Source organism: Diachasma alloeum, unplaced genomic scaffold (assembly GCF_001412515.2).
Source record: "Diachasma alloeum isolate Michigan unplaced genomic scaffold, Dall2.0 Dall_scaffold_00210, whole genome shotgun sequence".
Taxonomy (NCBI): domain Eukaryota; kingdom Metazoa; phylum Arthropoda; class Insecta; order Hymenoptera; family Braconidae; genus Diachasma; species Diachasma alloeum.
In genome coordinates, this window is record NW_021680375.1 from 2,008,013 (window position 1) to 2,029,041 (window position 21,029).

General features: G+C 34.3%; 1 protein-coding gene across 10 annotated transcripts; it reads right to left on the reverse strand.

Annotated features, from left to right (window-relative positions):
* Window positions 1-1,472: 1,472 nt before the first annotated feature.
* On the reverse strand, window positions 1,473-18,439 carry LOC107036589. 10 transcript variants are annotated; one of them, XM_015254640.1, is made up of 9 exons: window positions 18,313-18,439; window positions 16,164-16,400; window positions 13,618-13,794; window positions 11,136-11,287; window positions 9,465-10,175; window positions 6,974-7,085; window positions 4,477-4,613; window positions 4,251-4,365; window positions 1,473-1,788 (listed from the first exon to the last, which is right to left on the reverse strand). In XM_015254640.1, exons 3-9 carry the CDS (start codon window positions 13,753-13,755, stop codon window positions 1,633-1,635), a joined length of 1,521 nt encoding a protein of 506 aa, XP_015110126.1. In that variant the 5' UTR covers window positions 13,756-13,794; window positions 16,164-16,400; window positions 18,313-18,439; the 3' UTR covers window positions 1,473-1,632. The 10 variants fall into 10 exon arrangements, with proteins under 10 accessions (XP_015110126.1, XP_015110124.1, XP_015110127.1 ...); XM_015254638.1 differs by having other exon boundaries at window positions 16,164-16,419; XM_015254641.1 differs by having other exon boundaries at window positions 18,288-18,439.
* Window positions 18,440-21,029: the final 2,590 nt, after the last annotated feature.

Genomic DNA, 21,029 nt, shown 5'->3' on the forward strand with positions numbered 1-21,029 from the left:
AAGGTGCTTTCGCTAAATTTTCGCATTTTTAAGAAGAAAATTTTTTTTTTTAAATAGATCCTGGATGGCACCCAACATGTATGTATGACGGCTCAAAATTTTTGTTTTCATTATAAGAATTACTGAAAGAAAATTAAAATACTCGGCCGTGACGTAATTGGCAAAATTCAAGTTTTTCAACTTTTTTTTTCGAGAATTCGTGATTTCGAGCATCTAAAGATTGTAAAAAATAAAAAAAAACATTCTTATAGGTGGTGAAAAATGAAAAGTTTTGCCCCCTAATAAATCGAAATCGGATGAGTAGAACTCGAGTTATTGTAAAAAAAAACGGAACAATTTGAAAAAAATCATATTTCCGAACTGGGCTGTCAAAAAAAAATGAAAAATTTTAGAGATAGTTTATCAAGCTCCCTGATCGTAGAAAAAATCGCCATCAATTTTCAAGAGGGTGAGGGTTGGCCGTTGACTCATTTGGCATGGAATACCTCATATATAAATTTTTACATAAATTTCTGTTTTCATACGAAAGATGTCTAAACGCTCCAGAGAAAAACGTAGAGAAATGTCGCAACTCCACACGAAATGTTTCTATAGATGCGGCAGTCGGTTGTATAGGATCAACCCTATGGAAATCGTATAGAAATAATTTGTATAAAAAATATCCGTATAAAATTTCCGAAAATCCTGTAAAATTTCTATACGATTTTTTCATGCATGTTTAAGTCCTAATAAACGTCGTTTATTAGGAGGAAGATAATGTCGAAGAAAATTGGTGGTTATTCTTTTTAATTACGATTCTTCATTAATAGTGGAAGTCGATTGTAGAGATTATAAAATTAGAGAGAGTCACTTTTGGAACTGTCACTGATTGACGGCCATTCGCATCTCCGATTCCATAATTAACACAACGCAGGCCTGACGCCACGCTTGCAATTGTCAAAATAATCGAAAAACAGTTGAATGATTGATTTAAATAATTGCAAGCTGATTCCAAATTTATCGGTTATTTTTAATGAATATAGATATTGTTGTTAATGAATTAGTAAGAATTCGTTTGTAATTCAAGTTTCCTCAGGCTCTCGACAGTTCTAGTATATTATCACTGTAAAATAATAAAAACATTTCTAGGGCAGGGTCGGGCAAAATGGGACATATTGAGATCTTTTCCAATTGTCAATATCTTCATAATAACAATATTCAAGATTTAGGGGAGATCCGGGCAAAATGGGAAGTGGTCTTCTCTAATTGTCAATATCTTCACTTATAAATAAAGATATTGATAATTAGAGAAGACCACAAAACTTCCCATTTTGCCCGGATCTCCCCTAAATCTTGAATATTGTTATTATTAAATATTGTTATGTTAGAGTTATATCGCATTTTGGAGAAAGGGGGAAAAATACGCAAAATATATGAAACTGTTCAAAAAACTTTGAGGAAATAAACTATAATTATTCTTTAACGAGTAAAAACATAATTTCATCAGATTTACAGGTTGTTTTCGTTGATGAATGAATATTTTCAGTCCATAAAATTATTTTCACTTCTTAAAAAGATACGTATCGTTATTTTAAAATCTCTCGACAAATTAGAAATCATTGACATCAGCTGGTGAACGATCCTGGATGGAAATCATATACTTCCCAAATGATTCGAACTTCTCAATCGTAGAACCCGAAATTCCTCGATAGTTCCTGGATCATTGACATATCTATCTATAACAGGCAGAATATGTCGAAAAAAAGTACGCCGTAAACTTCTCCACGATGACACTGACTTCTCTATAATCTGAAAAATACATACATTACATATATTGTTTTAATACATTACATTACATTTAGAGGAGTCGGGCAAAATGGGACGTTTCGTGATCTTCTCTGATTGTCAATATCTTCACTTATAAACGAAGATATTGATAATTGGAAAAGATCTCAATCTCAACGTCCCATTTTGCCCGACCCTCCCCTTTGTTTAATACATTATTTTTAATCAAATATGCCACGCACAAAAAAAATTAATAGAAAAACCTATCGAATTAGTTAGAAAATTCTATTGAATTTTAATTAAACTTTCTATTGGTTTTTGGCTGATTCTATTGACATATTCAATAGAAAACATTCAATAGAAAAAGTCAACAGAATTCGATTTTTCTACATAACTTATTCTTTTCATATATTTTCTATAGAATTTGCTCGACTCAAATTTTCTAATTTTTTTTCATTCTACTTTTCTTTTCTTCTCATCAAGAAAATCAAACGAAAAACTTAGAAAATTTGAACCGTGGAAATTCTATAGAAAATATCTCCATAGAATAAGTTATATAGAAAAATTGAATTCTATTGACTTTTCTACTGAATATTTTCTATTTGACATTTAATCAAATCGGCCAAAAACTAATAGAACAGTTGAATTTCTAATGAAATTCAATAGAATTTTCTAACGAATTCGATGGGTTTTTCTAATAAATTTTTTCGTCCGTGGCTTAAAACAGTCACACGAAAATCTGGGGAAATTATTTTGGACAAGACTCTGTTGACAACGCGTATGTTTTCTCTTGAATTGCATTATTTCTTCTTAAACTAGGACAGGGAGGGCGATTTGCACGCTTTGCAATACATGAATTGGCTAGTGGTTTATGCATATTATTTGTAATCGTTATATATTTATTTACTCATTAAAAAATGAGTTAATATTCGTTTTCATTGTTTGTTTACAGCTCTGGCGAAGGCGAAGTTTGGGCGAAGGAATGTCAACCAATTTTCATGTCAATCCCCTATTAAAAAATAGGTGAAGCATTTTTGGTCAGCAATCTATTTCTTATCTATGCATAAAATGTATGAAATAATGATAATATTATTAATAATACATTATAATTTATATATTAAATATTAAATATACATGATGTTTTATTATTTTATGGATTTTATACATAAATAAGTCTTTTTCATTCATAAGCTAAGATAAACTTGAATTCAGTAACGAAACGGGGTCAAGTCGATTTTGACTTTCGGCCAAATTTTGATGAATATCTCGAAATCTAAGAGAGATAGCAAAATTTTTATCATAACCTTTTTTATAACCCTCAATTGGCTCTACAAAAAAGGTCATGACAAAAATTTTTCTATTTCTCTTAGATTCCGAGATATTCGGCAAAAACAGGTCAATAGTCAAAACCGACTTTTCCCGGTTTACCGCTTCGCTACTGAATTATTCCTAAGTTTAGTATATACTTGGCGAAAAAGATTACTGACCAAAAATGTTTCACCTATTTCTTAATAGAGGATACTTTGCTCTTGCAAATGAAAATAGAATAAATATGACATAGGGTATTTTTTCTTTCAATAATAACGAACAACAAGTTATGAGTATCTTAGGAGAAATTCAAATCAGGCTAGAGTGAGGGATTTTGATCCATAAAGTAATATTGATTTGTCTTGGTCTAGCAATTGCACGTCTGCTTTGATCGGCGACTAGGGTGAACCAACCAGTGTTCGAACCAGACCAGTAATCGAACTAATTGGTACTTTTTCTATAAAATAAATTGGTAGAAGGTAGAGATGCCTCACATTATACATGAAAAATAAAATTATGACATTTCCAAATGATATTGTGATGATTGAAAATGTCTAAGTTACCTTATTACCAGCGGAAAAAAAAGTTTTCGATGACACGCCGCCAATAGCATATTCCCATTACAGAATACGCATTTCGATTACTGGGTTTTCACACATTTTCAGCTTTTTGTATTCATATCATTAATTGTATCATCAATTAATTTCCATAATATGTTTTTCCATCATCTATGGAGATGTATAGGGGAGTTATAATTATTTTTAAATCAATTTTCGACTTGATTATATTTTTAAATCTACGTCAAAAATGACTGTGACCTTATTCGTTCGAACACTGGACGATTCACCCTAATCAAAATTCATCAATATTCATCCAGATGATCACTATCAATGAACTTAATGAAGAAAAAACAGACGAAAATGATAAAAACGGAAAATAACAATTAAGGTCTTCAATTTCTCATTATCTTTCTAGAAGAAAAAAGAAAATCTAATATTTCATAGGTTCTTTTACTTTCATATTCCATTAATTTTTTTCTAATTAGAAAAAATGTTTCGAAAACTCAACTTCCAATGTATCCATGATGGAAATGTCCAAATTTTTTCGAGCGAATTCTGCTTTTGATTCTCATGGAATTACAATTTTATTCGAGTTTCACTTATTTCAAAATTATTTACCTTTTTTTCGACAACTTCTTTCCAAATCGTTTTGCCGAATGGCCGCGAAAATACACCAGATTTAACTAGATAATCGACAACATTTTTTATTTCCCAATCAGGCCAAGAAAACTGGCTGAAACAAAAAATCAATCATGTAGAAATAGTATATATTGCAGTTCTTGCGGTGAAGATGATGACGAGTTGTCGGTGAGATTACAAACGAAGATAATTAGAATTTCCTTACCCCTTCCGTTTACTCTTCACATTTGCTGCAAATTCTGCCGATATCGCGGGATCATCAGTGTATTTTGCGTAATTATAACGAAGATTGCTCATGTACCGACACCGAATATTCGTTTCAGTACGAGTGGAATGCGGCATCTAAAATTTAATAGTAATTCAGTTGCGAAGCGATAAAACGGTTCAAGTCGATTTTGACTATTGGCTAGTTTTCATCGAATATCTCGGAATCTAAGGGGTATAGCAACATTAGTGTCATTGTAGTGGCTGCTACATTCGCACGTGCATACTCACGCGTTGATCACGGTCACCGAGGAAAAGATGATCGACGACTGAACGAAACCGCGATCTGAACGCGACTGCGACGACTGAACGAGACCGAACGCCCGCTACAGCGCGCTGTAATTGTAGCAATCATAATTGAAAATCTCAAAATTTAATTGATCATGAATTAAATTTGCCGCCTTAGACGACTGGAACCAATGAGGAATAAGCGTGACAGGCTTGCGAGATATCGATAGTTATCGACTTTAAAGTAGCACTTCCCTTCGGCCGGGCTACGCTATACTTTTGGATATTTTCAGTTTTAAAAGTTTTAAACTAAATTGCATGGAAAAAGGTGAAAAAAAATTCCGACCCAGTCAGTATTATCTAAATTAAATTTCGCAAAATATTGATATTTTTTCAAACATTTCCCTCTTATAAATAAATCATAAAACTTGTTTGCAAAACGGTGGATTATTTTTTATGAGATGTCGAAAAAATTCTTGATTTTTTCACATCTAATGAAAACGAATTCAGATTTTAATCTTTAATTACAATGGGAATGTTGATTTTCACATAAGACACTGGGTTAAATCCTGATTTTTAAACATGTATGCTTTGAAAAACCAACACGATAATTAAATTGAGAAAAAAATTAAAATCCCGAATTTAATCGAGTTTTCCGCATTTTTTTTGCAGTTCTCAATAATCTTTGAATTTACCGTAAGGGTAGAGCTATTTTAAGTGTATCTTCTTTTTAGAATAGGATTTACAGAATTCGACTGCTCTGCGAATTGAGATACACCTCACTTCAGTAGTGTAGCAGCAAAACGATTCAAGCCAATTTTAGTATTGGTTAGTTTTCAATGAATATCTCGGAATGTAAGACAGATACCAATTTTTTCCTCATGATCTTTCTTGTGGAGCGAATCAAAACCTACAAAAAAGATCATTACAAAAATTTTGCTATTTCTCGTAGATTCGGAGATATTGCCTGGAAACTCAGCAAAGAACTCAGTCAACTCAAATCGTTTTATTGCTTTACTACTAGCGATTTTGCCCAACAGTTGCTCTCCTTCAAAAGTATAATGTGCCACAATACTAGATTGAATATAGTGATCAATTAACAGACCTGTCGGGATGATTAACGGAAGGATTTCCACGAAAAAATGCAAAAATTTGACATTTTTTTTTAATGTGTTGCAGGTGGAATTTTCGAACTTTTTTTTTCTCAAAATGTGGGGAATTGCGGCGAGAATCTCGTCAATTTTTGTCAAAGTGGTAGAAAAATCTTTACCTATGAGAATGATTTTTTAAAAGAGAGAAGTGTCGATCAAAAATATTATTTAACAATTAAAAATCAATTAAAGATTTCTCCCTTCAATTTTGATGTTTTTGATTTTTCAGAATTTTTTCAGATTTTTAAGTAGCTTTGAAGTACTAGAAAAAAAATAAAATCGAAGAAGTTTTTTGAGCATAAAAAATCAGGAGATCGATATAATGATCTGAAATTTTACACAGAATTTTTTTTGGGTGCTGAATATGTGAAAAAATTGCCGCCTTGAATTTCGGTGGGGGCAGATTCACTCGAAGGGTCCGACATCACCCGAGATTTTCCGTTGAGACCGATAACTTTTAATGATGAATTATTTGCTGCATTTTAAACAAGGACTATACAAACATTTGGTTATCTCTCTTAGATTCCGAGATATTCCCCGAAAACTCAGCTAAGGAATATGTCGACTTGAGCCATTTTACCCCTTCGCTACTCAATCCGTCAGTTATCGAATAGATTGGCGAAAAATATGATTTTATTAAACGGTAAAAATAAATTCTCGTTTCTTTCAGAAATATTTTTTGGGCTATTTTACATGAATGGTGCAATTTTTTATTAAAATAATAACGAAATTAGCTGGGTAGGAATTGCATTTCAAAAAGCTAATTCGTAATTGTTATTGGACACATTTTTTCCAAAATTTTGAGAAAAAAAAACCTCTGTAGCTCAAAAATTGGACGCCCTGGACTATTTTCAACATTTTAAGCGTTTACGGGATAAACGCACAATAAATAATTAATTTTTTTGCACTAATTATTCATTTTTAGACATATATAATCGATTTTCAATGTATGATGAATCTCACTCCAGTAGCCCGCGACGTTTAAAACTTATAATATTCTTCCCTTAAAGTCGTTTTTATAACAGACAGATAAAATTGCAACTGATAAAAGTCAAATACCGCTGCTTTGACATGCTTCCAAATTTCCACACCAGTAGCTTTAGAAATAGCATTATTGTCGATGAGAAATTGGATTATTTGCCGGTCCTCTTCTTCTGTGAAAAGTTTGCCACTGAAAAGAGGAAAATAAAATCAGGGCCATCAATGTAATGAAAATAACAATATTTTTCAATTTATTACACGAGTCGGAGGCGAATGTGGCAAAATAAAACATCAGCTCATTTTGTTGTCCAGGATTGACCAAGACGTTTCCAGGGCTATTCCATTTCGCCCCATTCTCCCCTAATTTATATTGTTGGGTATTTGCCCTTTTCCTCCCTCTCAACCAACTTCAGGTACGATCGTCTCTTTCTTTCTCGATATTCTTTTATCTTCGTTTCTAGTCCGCCGACGCGTCATTCCTTTTGTATCTCGTTTTACCCCAAAATTTTTAATAAACAGTTATTTATTTATTAGATGTATCTATTCTTCATAATATTATCAAATGCACAAAGAAAATAGTTGGAGAAAAATTACTGAACAAATCATGTAATCGTCCACTGAGAGAAAAACAAATACTCTGTCAAACAAGTCTTGTTTGGGCCAACAAAATCGCTAGTTGAAAATTGCCAAAAAGAATTTGTTTGGTTCGAATTTTAAAGTCTCAAACATGAATGATTGTTCTGCTTTCGACGGCAACGAAATATTTGGCTCAAGAGGCGGATAATTCACACCAGACGGTGCCTTTTCAGGATGAAAGTATCTCATATTGAGGAAAATTTATCAACAAATATTTTATCCCTAAGCTACAAGAATACTATTATATCATTGTTATTGTTTCATTTAAGGGTTCATTTCTTGTCTGTGATTATTAGACAGTCGAAACGAAAAACTACTATCCCTTGTTTCGCATAAAACAAAGATTTTTCGGGAGCAAAATACGTATGAGAGTATCGAATAACGAAGGAGTAGTGCTAGGAATGGCATTTCTTGCGTGTACAGAGAATGCAATTTTTTTTAAACTACTAAATTTATTTGTGTGACGACCATTTTTCATTCCGGCGCACTCTCTGCATGTTTGGCACAAAAAAATTATTTTTTGATAATTTTCAAAAAACTATTTTCTTGCCTAAGTAAAACTTGTTTGAGAACTCTGTTGTTTTTCCCTCAGTGTACACGGAGAGAAATATTCAATAAAAATTACCAGAAAAAAGACGTAAAAATTACGTTTCGACACGTAATCTGGGAGCCAAGTAAAATTCAATAAAAAGTGTCAATCGTCACGTAAATTCTACGATCTGTTCCGTAAAAATTACTCATTCGTCCGACGCCTCATGGCTAGCCATGAGTCACCGTGAGGGGAAGATATTAACAACACGTTCCGTAATTTTTCCGGAACTTTTCGTAAAAATTCTTAAACATCCAAGAATTTTCATGTTCTGAGGCATAATAAGTCTTGAAGTTTCTGTTAGATTTTACAACTTCCAGAAAAATTACGTGACTTTTTCGTATTTTTTCGGTGACAGACCCGAAAATTTACTGAACGTTTCAGATTTATTCTCTTATATTCCTATAGAAATTCACTGAAAACGATTCTCGCTTGCGGATTACGTGAAATGTTCCGTAATTTTTCTTGAATATTTCTCTCCGTGTAGATCAAAAATTTGAGGCCCTGGACTATTTTTAATATTTTAAGCATGTGCAGAGCAAACTAACAATAAACAATTTATTTTTTGCACTAATTATTCGTTTTTAGACATATATAATCGATTTTCAATGTATGAAAAATCTCACTCTAATCGTCCGCGATTTTTAGAACTCATAGTAATCTTCTCTTAAATAAACTTTATTTAAATTGAATAAATCATTTATTTGATTCTAATAAAGTTAATTTAGTTCAAATGAACCATGTCTCTGGGTGAATCGTTTGCTAGATCTTCTATCAAAATGCTAGGTTTTCCCATGATATTTTTTTACATGTAATAATGTATCAAACAGTCGCAATAAGGGACCATAAAAAACTGAAAAATATACACTGTTAGAAATTTTTTGAAATTTCATGAAAAATATGATGGTAATTCTCATGAGAGTGACGTTGAATCGGATTTAGGGGAAAAAAGGTTATGAAATTTGAAATTCAAAGAAATTCATGAGTTTTCAGTGAAAGTGAGATGGAAATTTCACAACTTCATTGAATTTTCAATGGAACATAAATATTCATAAATAAAATTTCATGAATTTTCAAATTTTCACTGAATTTTCGTGATTTTTCCGAATTTCCACGGAATAATTTAACTGAAAAATGAAGTATTTTACTGAGTTTGAGATGATTTGAACCGACAATTGATGGAAGATTGGATTTTTCAGTGTCAATATTTTCTGAAATTTCAGTGAAAATTAAACACGATAAAAATTTGTAGGATTCGACATGGAAAATTCAGACCAAAATTTTTAACAGTGTATAATCGGTTATCGAAAAGATTAGAGTAAAGGAAATCGCGGTAATATTCACCGAAAACGTCTCGAACGTTTCACTGGTGAAGAGGTTTCCCCCTGTGAATTTATGGGCCTCAGGTAGCGTTTTAGAGAAGAAACCTTTTTCCTCTTCCGATTATTACTACGTCTGGAGTCCGTCATCTCTTCGCTGCTGCTGATGTCCGTAGGGAACTCTTCATAACTGTGTTGCTGCACATTTCTTCTTCTCGATGTAACTTCTTTCAATTTTTCACTCACGTCAATGACCCCGCGGTTCGTTGCAGATGTTATCGTGTTATTCAGGCTTTCTTCTGCTGAAATGTTCTGTGAACATTCCGGAGATGCATTTTCAGGTGGAAATACCCTTGCTCTAGTTGAAGAGCAGCGTGACTTCACTTCGGTACGTTCTGTTGATTGAACGCGATCATTTGTTAATTTTTCAATGAGTTCTAAGTTTTTCAATCGTTTTTTGGCTTCCCGTGACCTGTTGAAATTGCACGATGTGCTTTCATCTTTGTCGCGTGTTGAGGTCTCCGGTTTTGGTTGAAAGAATTTAATGTCTTTCGTGTGTTCTAGAAAATCGTGAATTTTTACGCAGCACTCGCGGATATTCCAGTCGAATTCGCTGTCTGTGCGTTCCTCTTTGCATTTTAAGGGGATGGGATCACTGATGTCTGAGGTCCTGTCGTCGTGTGTTTCGGAGGATGATGGAGTGACTGGAGTCAGTGGTTGGGATGGCGAAATCAATCTGAAATAGACATTGGCATTGATTGATCTTTGAGAGTGTTTTTCAGCTATAATCCCCCAAGACCTTCAAAATTATCGGATATTTCCCGAATGTTTTGTTGCATAGCAACGAGAGGGATCAGTCTTGCAGATTAAAATCCCGAGCGCGTAGCGCAAGGGATTAACAGTCTGATAATTTCCCTGCAGTCGGGGAAATTATCAGTATGAAACGCGTCACGTAACTCCGAATACTGCACTCTGATTGGTCAAAATCAGAATTGAGGAAATTGTCAACAGTAAATATTCTCAAATTCACTTGAAGATTTCGATTTAAGATCCTGTAAGGCTAGGAGTCTTTAGTAGAAGTAAGGCCTCTCGCAGCCGAAAAAACTTCATTTTCTGTGCATTAATAACCCAGAAAATTTAACAAAAGAGAAATTATGGGAAAATTCGAATTCACAAAGACAACTGAAATCCCATGAAACCCTAAATTTTCACTGAAAAGTGCCTTCTGCATGATCTTTGCACGTGAAGCTCCTACTTTGCTTGCGCTTCACACGGAGATAAATTTTCTAGAATAATTCTAGTACGAGTACTGGAAAAAATTACAATCCACCGGCTGCGAAAAATTCTAGTGCTGTTAAGGTAAAATTTCTTGGTATTTCTGGGAAAATTTCTGTGAAATTTTCACAGGAAATTTCCGTGCACCTTACCGAAAGAATTATGAAAACGAATGTCTGAATTTCACGCACTTTTTGTAGACATTTTTCAGACACTATAAAACCTCTGAATAGAATGAAAATTTGTCTAAATTTCAAACATGAATTAAGATGTTTAGGCACCTGTTCATCTGAAATTCAGACAAATATTCATTTTATCTAGAAGTTTTTTAATGCCTGAAAAAGGTCTACAAAAGGTGTGTGACATTCAGACATTAGTTTTTGCTGTGCATTCATACTAATTTCGTGAAAAAATTAATTACCTGTAATGATTGATATCTTGCAACTGATTCGTCATTATACTGTCATAGAGACATTTTATGTGGTATAAATCGTAGTCATAATCAGTGACACGATGCGGCTCCGAAAACACAATGGTTTCTCCATGAGGCGCAGATAGCTTCCCTCCATAAGCCTGCACAAAGGTTAATGAGAATGATTGATACACATTACAAACGTTACGTGCAAAAAAAATCTCCCATTCTCCCAGTGAAAATTGATGTTCCCCCGAGGGGGTAATCACTCCGAAAAAGTGGACACTGGATTTCAAGATTTCAAAATTTCAAAGATTTCTGAAGTCTTTTTAGTACTGCAAGGGATTCCAAGGCAATTCAAAGGATTTTAAAGAAATTCAAAGAATCGTAAGGAATAGGCACCGTCTCGTGTTAATTATCTACCTCTTGAGCAAAATATTTCGTTGTCGAAAGCAGAGCAATTATTCACGTTTGAGACTTTCAAATTCGAACCAAACACGGATGAAAAAAATTAATAGAAAAACCTATCGAATTCGTTAGAAAATTCTATTGAATTTCTATTGAACTGTTCTATTAGTTTTTGGCCGATTCTATTAAAATGTTCAATAGAAATATTCAGTAGAAAAAGTCATTAGAATTCAATTTTTCTGTATAACTTATTCTATTGAGATATTTTCTATAGAATTTCCGCGGCTCAAATTTTCTAAGTTTTTTCGTTTGATTTTCATGAGGAGAAGAAAAAAAAATAGAATGAAAACAACTTAGAAAATTTGAGTCGAGCAAATTCTATAGAAAATATGTGAAAAGAATAAGTTATATAGAAAAATCGAATTCTGTTGACTTTTTCTATTGAATGTTTCCTATTGAACATGTCAATAGAATCAGCCAAAAACTAATAGAAAGTTTAATAGAATTTTCTAACGAATTCGATAGGTTTTTCTATTAACTTTTTTCGTGCGTGAACCACTTGTTTATGAATTTTCAACTAGAAACACCACCTTTCTAGGGCCACTATGCGGTCATGATATACACAACACTACCAATTTATTCTGAATCCTTTGCCAACGTTTCGAGTGCTAAAAAATAGAGTAAAAATTTGACATTACAATGTTCAATAAGAAGAGTTAGGTAAGATGGAAAAATTTTATATTTGATTTCTTATTTTATTGTATTTTTCTTCTTTTTTGGTTTTGGTCGATAAATTGAATTTAATAGTTATAACAGTGGTTAAATTGAAATGAACTCGTATATTGTTGTCACAGATGATTTTATGAAATAAAATTGCCCTGATGAGTGTATTTAGCTCGGTCCTAGGAAGGTGGTGTTATTATGATATTTGAAGCGGTTGGAAATAATTAAGCGAGATAATTTTCAACTAGCGATTTTGTTGGCCCAAACAAGACTTGTTTGAGAACGTGTTTGTCTTTCTGTCAGTGAAGTGACATTTTGCGCACGCGGTCGATTGACGCAACGCTTACAATTGTCGAAATAATGGAAAATAGTTGAATGAATGTTTTTGACAATCGCTTCATCATTCAAAACATTATTTTGCGTACACCACGATGAAAATTATATTTATCATGATAATAGCGGGCTACGTCACCTGCTCGCTCCGCTTCCCAACCCCCATATGACCACATGACTCCGGTATGATTCCCATATGAGCCCCATAATCCTCATTCTGACCCTTGCGACCCTTAATCTGAGCCCCGTGACCCTTAATCTGACCCATATGAACCTTAACCTGACCCTCGTGACACTTACTCTGACCTATCTGACTCTTATTCTGACCTTCATAACTCTTAATCTGACCCCTGTGACGTCTTATCTGATCAGACTACTTGGATCCTCATGACCCTTCATCTGACCCCTGTGGCCCTTAATCTGATCCTTATGACCCTTATTTAGACCCTCAATCTGACCCTCATGACCCTGATTCTGAACCTCGTGACCTTTATTTGGACCCTCGAGACCCTTATTTTGACCCTTGTGACCCATAATTGTGCAGTCTTAATTTCGAGTACAAAATTTTGATCACTAAAAATCCATTTGAATTTTTATAATATAGATATTTACTTCGATGATTCTGGCGATATCCCGGCATTCCAATGGATTATATCCAAGCAGGTAAAACCCCGCCATATGACCCACATGACTCCGGTATGATTCCCATATGAGCCCCATAATCCTCATTCTGACCCTTGCAACCATTAATCTGAGCCCCGTGACCCTTAATCTGACCCATATGATCCTTATCCTGACCTTCATAACCCTCAATCTGACTCCTGTGACCCTTAATCTGATCCTCATGGCCCTTATTTAGACCCTTAATCTGACCCTCATGACTCTGATTCTGAACCTCGTGACCTTTATTTGGACCCTCGAAACCCTTATTTTGACCCTTGTGACCCATAATTATGCAGTCTTAATTTCGAGTACAAAATTTTGATCATCAAAAATCGATTTGAATTTTTATAATATAGAGACTTACTTCGATGATTTTAGCGATATCCCGGCATTCCAATGGATTATATCCAAGGAGGTAAAACTTCAGGGGTTGACCATCAATAACAAATAAACGTGAATTGAACCAGAATCTACAGGCGACATTCTCCGATGCGTTTTCCATTATTCAATTTTTTATTCTCCTCATCCAATTTTCAATGTTCTTTTTTCATGATTTCATCACATCACCACGATACATAAACGAAAGGAGCTTGATTGTTTTTCCCAATCGGCTTTCGACCAATCGGAGCGCAGTATTTGCGGCTACCCAACAGTTTTATTTCGAATATTTCCTCCTAGCTTTTGAATATTTCGCAGTAGTCCTTCATTTTTTCGGCTCATTTCAAATCGAATCTTGTATTGGAAATCGGGTTATTCCATTAACATAATTTGTTCAAATCTTCCCTAATCACTTCCTGATGGTATCCACTGCACTCTGATTGGCCAAAATCCTATTGGAAAGAATAATCAGTAGTAATACCCCAAGGGCTTCAAAATTATCGGGTATTTCCCGATAGCTTCGTTGCAAATAAATGAGGGTGTCAATTTTTGCAGGTTACAAAATCCCAAGCGCTTGCGCGAGAATATAACCCGATTTCCATGGACTATCAAATATAAGATTCTATCTGAAATGAGCCGAAAAAATGAAGAACTACTGCGAAATATTCAACAGCTAGGAGGAAATATCCACAAGTAATACCACGAGAGCTTCAAAATTATCGAGCAATTCCCGATAGGTTCGTTGCAAACAAACGAAGGAGTCAAGTTTTTCAAGTTAAACAATCACGAGTGCGAAGCACGAGTGATTTTTCCTGAAAAACCTGACGGCCTCGTTTGTGTGCAGGGAACTTTGAGGGAATTACTCGATTAATTTTGAAGCTCGAGTAGTATTCGGGAGGGAATTTTTCCATCCAAATGTCGACCAAAAGAATTGCCCTATGAGCCCTGGTGGAAAAAACTCCTTAAATTCTATTGGAAGAAAAAAGGGTAATTGGAAATAATGACGTTATTGCCGTTGACCCATTATTTCCGATTCAGGTTAGTAGCACAATGCTGACACGTATGGAAAAATCCAATAGGAAAACCTAGCGAATTCTCTAGAAAATTCTATTGGGATTCTGGAGAAAATCTATCGGATTTCTATGGGATTTCTATTGAAATTCTATTGGAAAATTCTATTAGTTTTTTGCGTTGATTCTATTGCATATTTCATACGGAAAAGTCAATAGATTTTGAATTTCTTTTTCCAGAATCCCAATAGAATTTTCTAGCTAATTCGCTAGGTTTTCCTATTGGATTTTTCCATACGTGTCAGCATTGCGCTACTAACCTGAATCGGAAATATATTTCCGATTCAGGTTAGTAGCGCAATGCTGACAAAGGGTAATTGGAAATAATTACGCTTTTTTCTTCCAATAGGATTTAAGGAGTTTTTTCCACCAGGGAGACAAAATCCATCTGACAGTTCCAATCAGGGGTTCACTCGACCACGGAATCTTTTGTTTTCCACAAATGTAGTCAACATGAAAAATTACCAGTTGAATTATTAAAAATTATCAGCTGAATACCGTGTTGACTATATGAAATAATAGTCGAATAGTGCAATTCTATTGGCTGACATTTGGATGAGGAAAATTCCCGAAATAAAACTGTCGGGTAGCCTCAAATACTGCGCTCTGATTGGTCGAAATCCGATTGGGGAAAATAATCCGACAAATACCCCTCAAGCTTCAAAATTAATCTGGTATTTCCCTCAAGCTCACACATGAAAAAATTCAGCAGAAAACCTAGCGAATTCGCTAGAAAATCCTATTGGAATTCTATTGAAAAATTGTACTTGTTCTTGTGCTGATTCTATTGCATATTTGATAGGTAAAAGTCAATATATTTTGAATTTCTGATCGAATTTTTCTGTTGAGATTTTTTCCATTAGAATTATTGAGCACAAATTTTATGTTTTCTCCGCTGGATTTCGTTTTGTTTTGCATTACAGAATACCAGTGGAAAAAATTGAAAAATTTATGCCCCAGCATTTTTATAGAAGAAATCGCAAGAGAAACATTCAAATAGAAATTCGAAATCTATTGACTTGTTCTTATCAAATATCCAATAGAATCAGCGCAAAAACCAAATAAAATTCTTCAATAGAATTCCAATAGCAATCCTATAGAGACCCCGTAGAATTCCTATGCAATTCCCATAGAATTTTATAGCAAATTTGCTACGTTTTCTATTGAATTTTTTCATACGTGCTCCCCTGGAAACAAACGATCGTAGCCAAGTTTTGCAAAAAAATTCCTCGTGCAAGCGCTCGGAATTTTTTAACCTTGAAAACTTGACACCCTCATTTGTTTGCAACGAAGCTATCGGGAAATACCCGATAATTTTGAAGCTGTTGGGGCATTACTACTGATAACCGTGACCCAGAGATTAACCGATGCCAGGTAAATACGTCTATATTATTCGTATTTGTTTATTCTGGTAATCCCCCCAACGGTTTCCGGTGATGGTTGTTATCCGCAGAACTCATACTACGAATTTACTCAGCACACTTTGTCTTCTTTTTTCCCTTCCACTTCATCCCGCAAGGGTCAGCACTTTTGATGGGAACTTGAACGCTCAGACGATAGGCATGAGCACCTCAAGATAAGCAAAAACATTCCACTTATTCTGAGTAATTCAATGATTCTACAATTCTTTAATTGCAATAATTAATTTCGCTTCAACATCAGATTTGCGTCAACATCAGATGAAAAATAATTCCCTTCGCTGCGAAGAATCAATTGAACTGTTAAAAAAATGAAGTTACACGGAGATAAAAGTTGGATGAAAATCATCTATAAATTCGGGCAAATTTTATTATACGAAGAGGTAATTGTGTAGTGAAATGCCAATTCAATGAAAAATTTTTTTTGGAGAATATCCTACGATTCGTTCGAAAAAAACGCATCTTTTGTATAGTAAAATTTCCCACACCGGTACACTGAGAGAAAAGCGAAGAAGTTCTCAAACAAGTCTTGTTTGGGCCAGAAAAATCGTTAGTTGAAAATTACCAAAAAACAATTGTTTGGTTCGAATTTGATAGTTTTGAACATGAATAAGTGCTCTACTTTCAACAATACCGGCACAAAAAAAGATATACCTGAATTGAGTATAAAATATACTTGAATCAAGTATATTTTATACTCCTCGAATCAAGAATAATATACTTGAATCAAGTATATTTTATTCTTGAATCAGGTTTATGCATATAGTTGATTCTAGTTTAAAATATATTCAATTTCAGTATATTTTTTTTCCATAACGAAATATTTCGCTCAAGGACAATCCCTTTTCAGGATAAAAATATCTTTCATAGAGGAAAGTTTATCAACAAATATTTTATCCCTAAGTTACAAGATTGCTGTCATATCGTTATTATTATTTCATTTAAGAACTCATTTTTAGTCTGTGATTATTGAATAGCCGAAACGACAAGCTACTATCCCTCGTTTGATACAAAACGAGCATTTGCCGGGAGCAAAATACGCGCGGGCGCATCGAATAACAAATTAGTGCTAGAAATGACATTTCCTGCTTGCACAGAGAACAAGTTTTTTTTTGAAACGACTAAATCTATTTTGCAATAAAAATTTTCAATCTCGGCGCACACTTCGCATATTTGGCACAAAAAAATCCTTTTTTGATAATTTAAAAAACACTATTTTTTTGACACAAGTAAGAATTGTTTGAGAACTCTGCTGTTTTTTCCTCAGTGTAAGAAAAAAAAAAATCACGCCAAGAAATTTTTTACTTGTCGGACAGATGAGGGCAATTGGTTCATATCAAGAAAACGACTCCTCAAATTAATTCAAGTGGTCTTTGCATTAAAATATTTCAGAATTGAGGCTAAAAAACTATTAAATGATTTAATTCAATTTTACTTAGTATGAGAAATCGTTTTCTTATCATCGAGAAATTATCCTCGTCATTAGGACAAGTACAAAATTTCTTGACGGATTTTTTTTTTCATACTGCAAAATATCAGTAGCGAAGCGGTAAAGCGATTCAAGTCGACTTGGCTCTTAGCAGAATTTTCCAAGAATACCTTCGAATCAAGGGAGATAGAGAAATTTTCGTAATGACATTTTCTGGAGGTTTTAATCCGCTCTACAAAAAAAGTCATGGCATAAATTTTGCTATCTATTGGAATAAAGGGAAGTTTATGCAGTGAATTTATCGGATAATTAGGCTGAGGAATTAGGCTATGGTTTGGAAACCCGAATTTTCGAAATAATAAGACTCCGGGATAAACGTCAACAGAACCTCTGCTTGGCATGACAGTTATATTTCGACTGTAATATTCAATGATACATCCAGTATTGTAACTGATTGTCTCTCAGTGTAAGAGTATCGAGCAGAAGGCTCATTGTATTGCTCATATATTCGACACTATCTGCATTAAATCTCGAGATTTCCAATAAAAACTGACCAATAGTCAAAATCGACTTAAACCATTGTGCCACTTCACTACTGATATTTTGCTCTTAAAAATTTTCAATTACGAGTTTCTCGATATGAGTAAAAACGTGATTCTCAACAAAATTTTGTTTTTCTCAGTGTAACTTTCATATAAAATTATATATAAGTTTCTCAAGTCGCACGCAATTACTTTACATAATAATTTCACAGTTTTATGTACTTAGAACAATTAGTGATATGCGGACTCATATCAATAGGAGTTAATGAACACAAAATTCTAATTGCTTTTTAACACTCGGAAAATACCCCGGGAAAGGAGAGACAGCCGCAAACGATCCGGCCACCGTCGAGACGCGCGTTTAACTGTCAGACAATCTACCAAAGGTGTAAATCTTGCATCAGTCGCAGACAGTTGAGAAATACCTCTAATGCCTCTATCGTCTCTACTCCCATTAGTTTGCACCGCCCTACCTAATATTTGTCCTCGGAAGGTACGCCGGTAATGTCATAAAACCATTGAGGGCCGAAGAAGGCCCACGTTCCCTTTCTTTGGAGAAAATGCGCCTTTTTTTAAAGAATATAACAGGGTCTTAGATACGCTTTAACTTGGGAGGGTGGCTATACCTGAAAATGCGAACACTACTCTTTGCAGGATGTTTAAAGCTGGGGCTCTTTTTTAGAATGTTACACAGAGAAAAATTTTCTATCAAAATTCATGTGCTACACAGCAAAAACAAATGTCTGAATTTCACGCAACTTTTGTGGACATTTTTCAGACACTTTTTTTCAAGCATTCAAAACCATATAGTGTATAATAAAGACCGGTGAATTAAATAAAGAATTCAATTGTCATTTCTAAAATCACTTGGTCTCAAAATAAATGGAAAAAGACCAAATTTAAAGTTTATCACATCGCGTGCTAAATGGAAAATGTCATATTAACCATTTTGGGATTTATAGGCCCACGATGTGGAAAAAGGTCGTATAAACCTGATCTAAAGAACATAAAATCTGGACAATTTGGGCTCTACAGAATCATTTCGACCCAACTTTTGAGGACAATTTTTTTTGCTCATACGACCTTTTTCCACAAATATTTCTCCAATGTTTCTCCAATATTTCTCCAGATGATTGACAGGCGAACGAAACTTTCGTGCTGTCTCACTCGCTTCCTATTGTGTCAGACGTATATTCTGGATTAATTCCATCTACGGAATTGGGCTGTCTTGCGAATTGAGAAACACCTCAATGAGGCAGTCCGGTACCGACCGCCAAATAGGAGTGAACGTCTACTCCTTACATTATCTATCTTCACTTTTTGTGTATAGTCTACGTCTTGTAAATATACTGTGATTGTTTTATAACTATCGCATTTGTTAGTGAATTGTTACATCCCTCAACAACCTCGATTCCTCCCCCCCCCCCTCCTCCCCTACTTTAATGAATTTGAAACACCATATTTGAAGAAACCACCAGAAAGCGCACTTTCAAGGAAATTCATGAAAAATTTGAAATTTTCGACAATCATCATAAAAATTAAATCATCCAATATAGCTATCGTAGACACCTTTTAACTAGCGACTTGATGGCATTAAAACAAACATTTTAGGCTATGATTGAATGCATTTCAAGCGTGATATCCAAAGATATCTCCGGAATTCTGATTTCCAGAAAATATATAATTTTTGCAAATTTTCAAGTAAATCAAAATAATGATTTTTGCTATCGCCTTCATCTCCGAATTTCATTAAAAGGACATCCAAACAAATTTTTGAAAAGCCATCACTTAATCAATTCCGAACATTCTAAACAAATATTATACATGGTAGAAGGAAATGACGCGTAAAATAACCATTCGGAAGCATATGGCTAATTAATTAGCAAAAATAAGTATATTTTTTCCACTTGCTTTTATTTATGACCGTCACAAATTAGAAATTAGTTATGTGACGTACTGGGATCGATCAATACGTCGATTTAGTTAATAATTATATTAAATCATAATATAATGCTGGATGGTGGGAACGAGAAATATGATTTCTCTTTCCTGTCATCCAGACACTGGTCAGCAATCCCACGGTGTCGTTTGGACATCTTGGTGAGCAGTCCCATGGTTAGGCAGAGTCAAGTTCAGGTGTACTGAACTGTTTGACTGTTTTAGTTCATGTCAATGATGACATAAAAATAGTATTAGTGAAGAAAACCGTGAGACTGCTTGACGAGTTTCGAGGACTCTGAAAGAGAGCAGAGTACGTTCAGGAGCAGAACAGAGCAGATCTCTAAGCTCAGGCCTTAAACCATACAATCGGCTCAAAGTCCCAAGTTTGAGTCGCGGACAATTTAGCAACGCGTTATACCAACCCATCTTGATCATTATCGTGTATCAGAAACTAGCTTAATAGATCATCCCTTTAAGTATTGAGTATCCGAGTGGTTATTGAGAACTTATCCCTTCATATCCTTCACGACATCCCCCGAGTGAGCGAATCCCCCGTGAGCTCACCGCCGAAGCTAGTCGAGGTTGGAGTGACGACCAAGAGTAAAAGGATTACAGTGCAGGAATAAGGAAGCTTTCATAGAGTTTTACCTCCGGGTAAAACCCCAAAACGTCACAGTTATGATCATCATTATGCATCCGTATAAATGTTTTGAGAACAAATTGCTTCCAATTTAATTTGGTATTAAATAATTATATGTGACCATTGTTTTTAGTTAAAAAATTTGTGCGTTATATGACGGTCATTTTACATCTCTACTCATATCTCCCCCCTCATATGATCATCAAAATTTGCCAAAAAAAATTACCGTTATTTTTCATCTAGGAGAAGTTGGGGTAAAACGGACACTTTTGACTTTTTTAAAAATGTTAATAAGGGGTTGAAATATTGATAAAATTTGATATATATTTTTTTTAATACAAAGAACAGTTATTTCCCT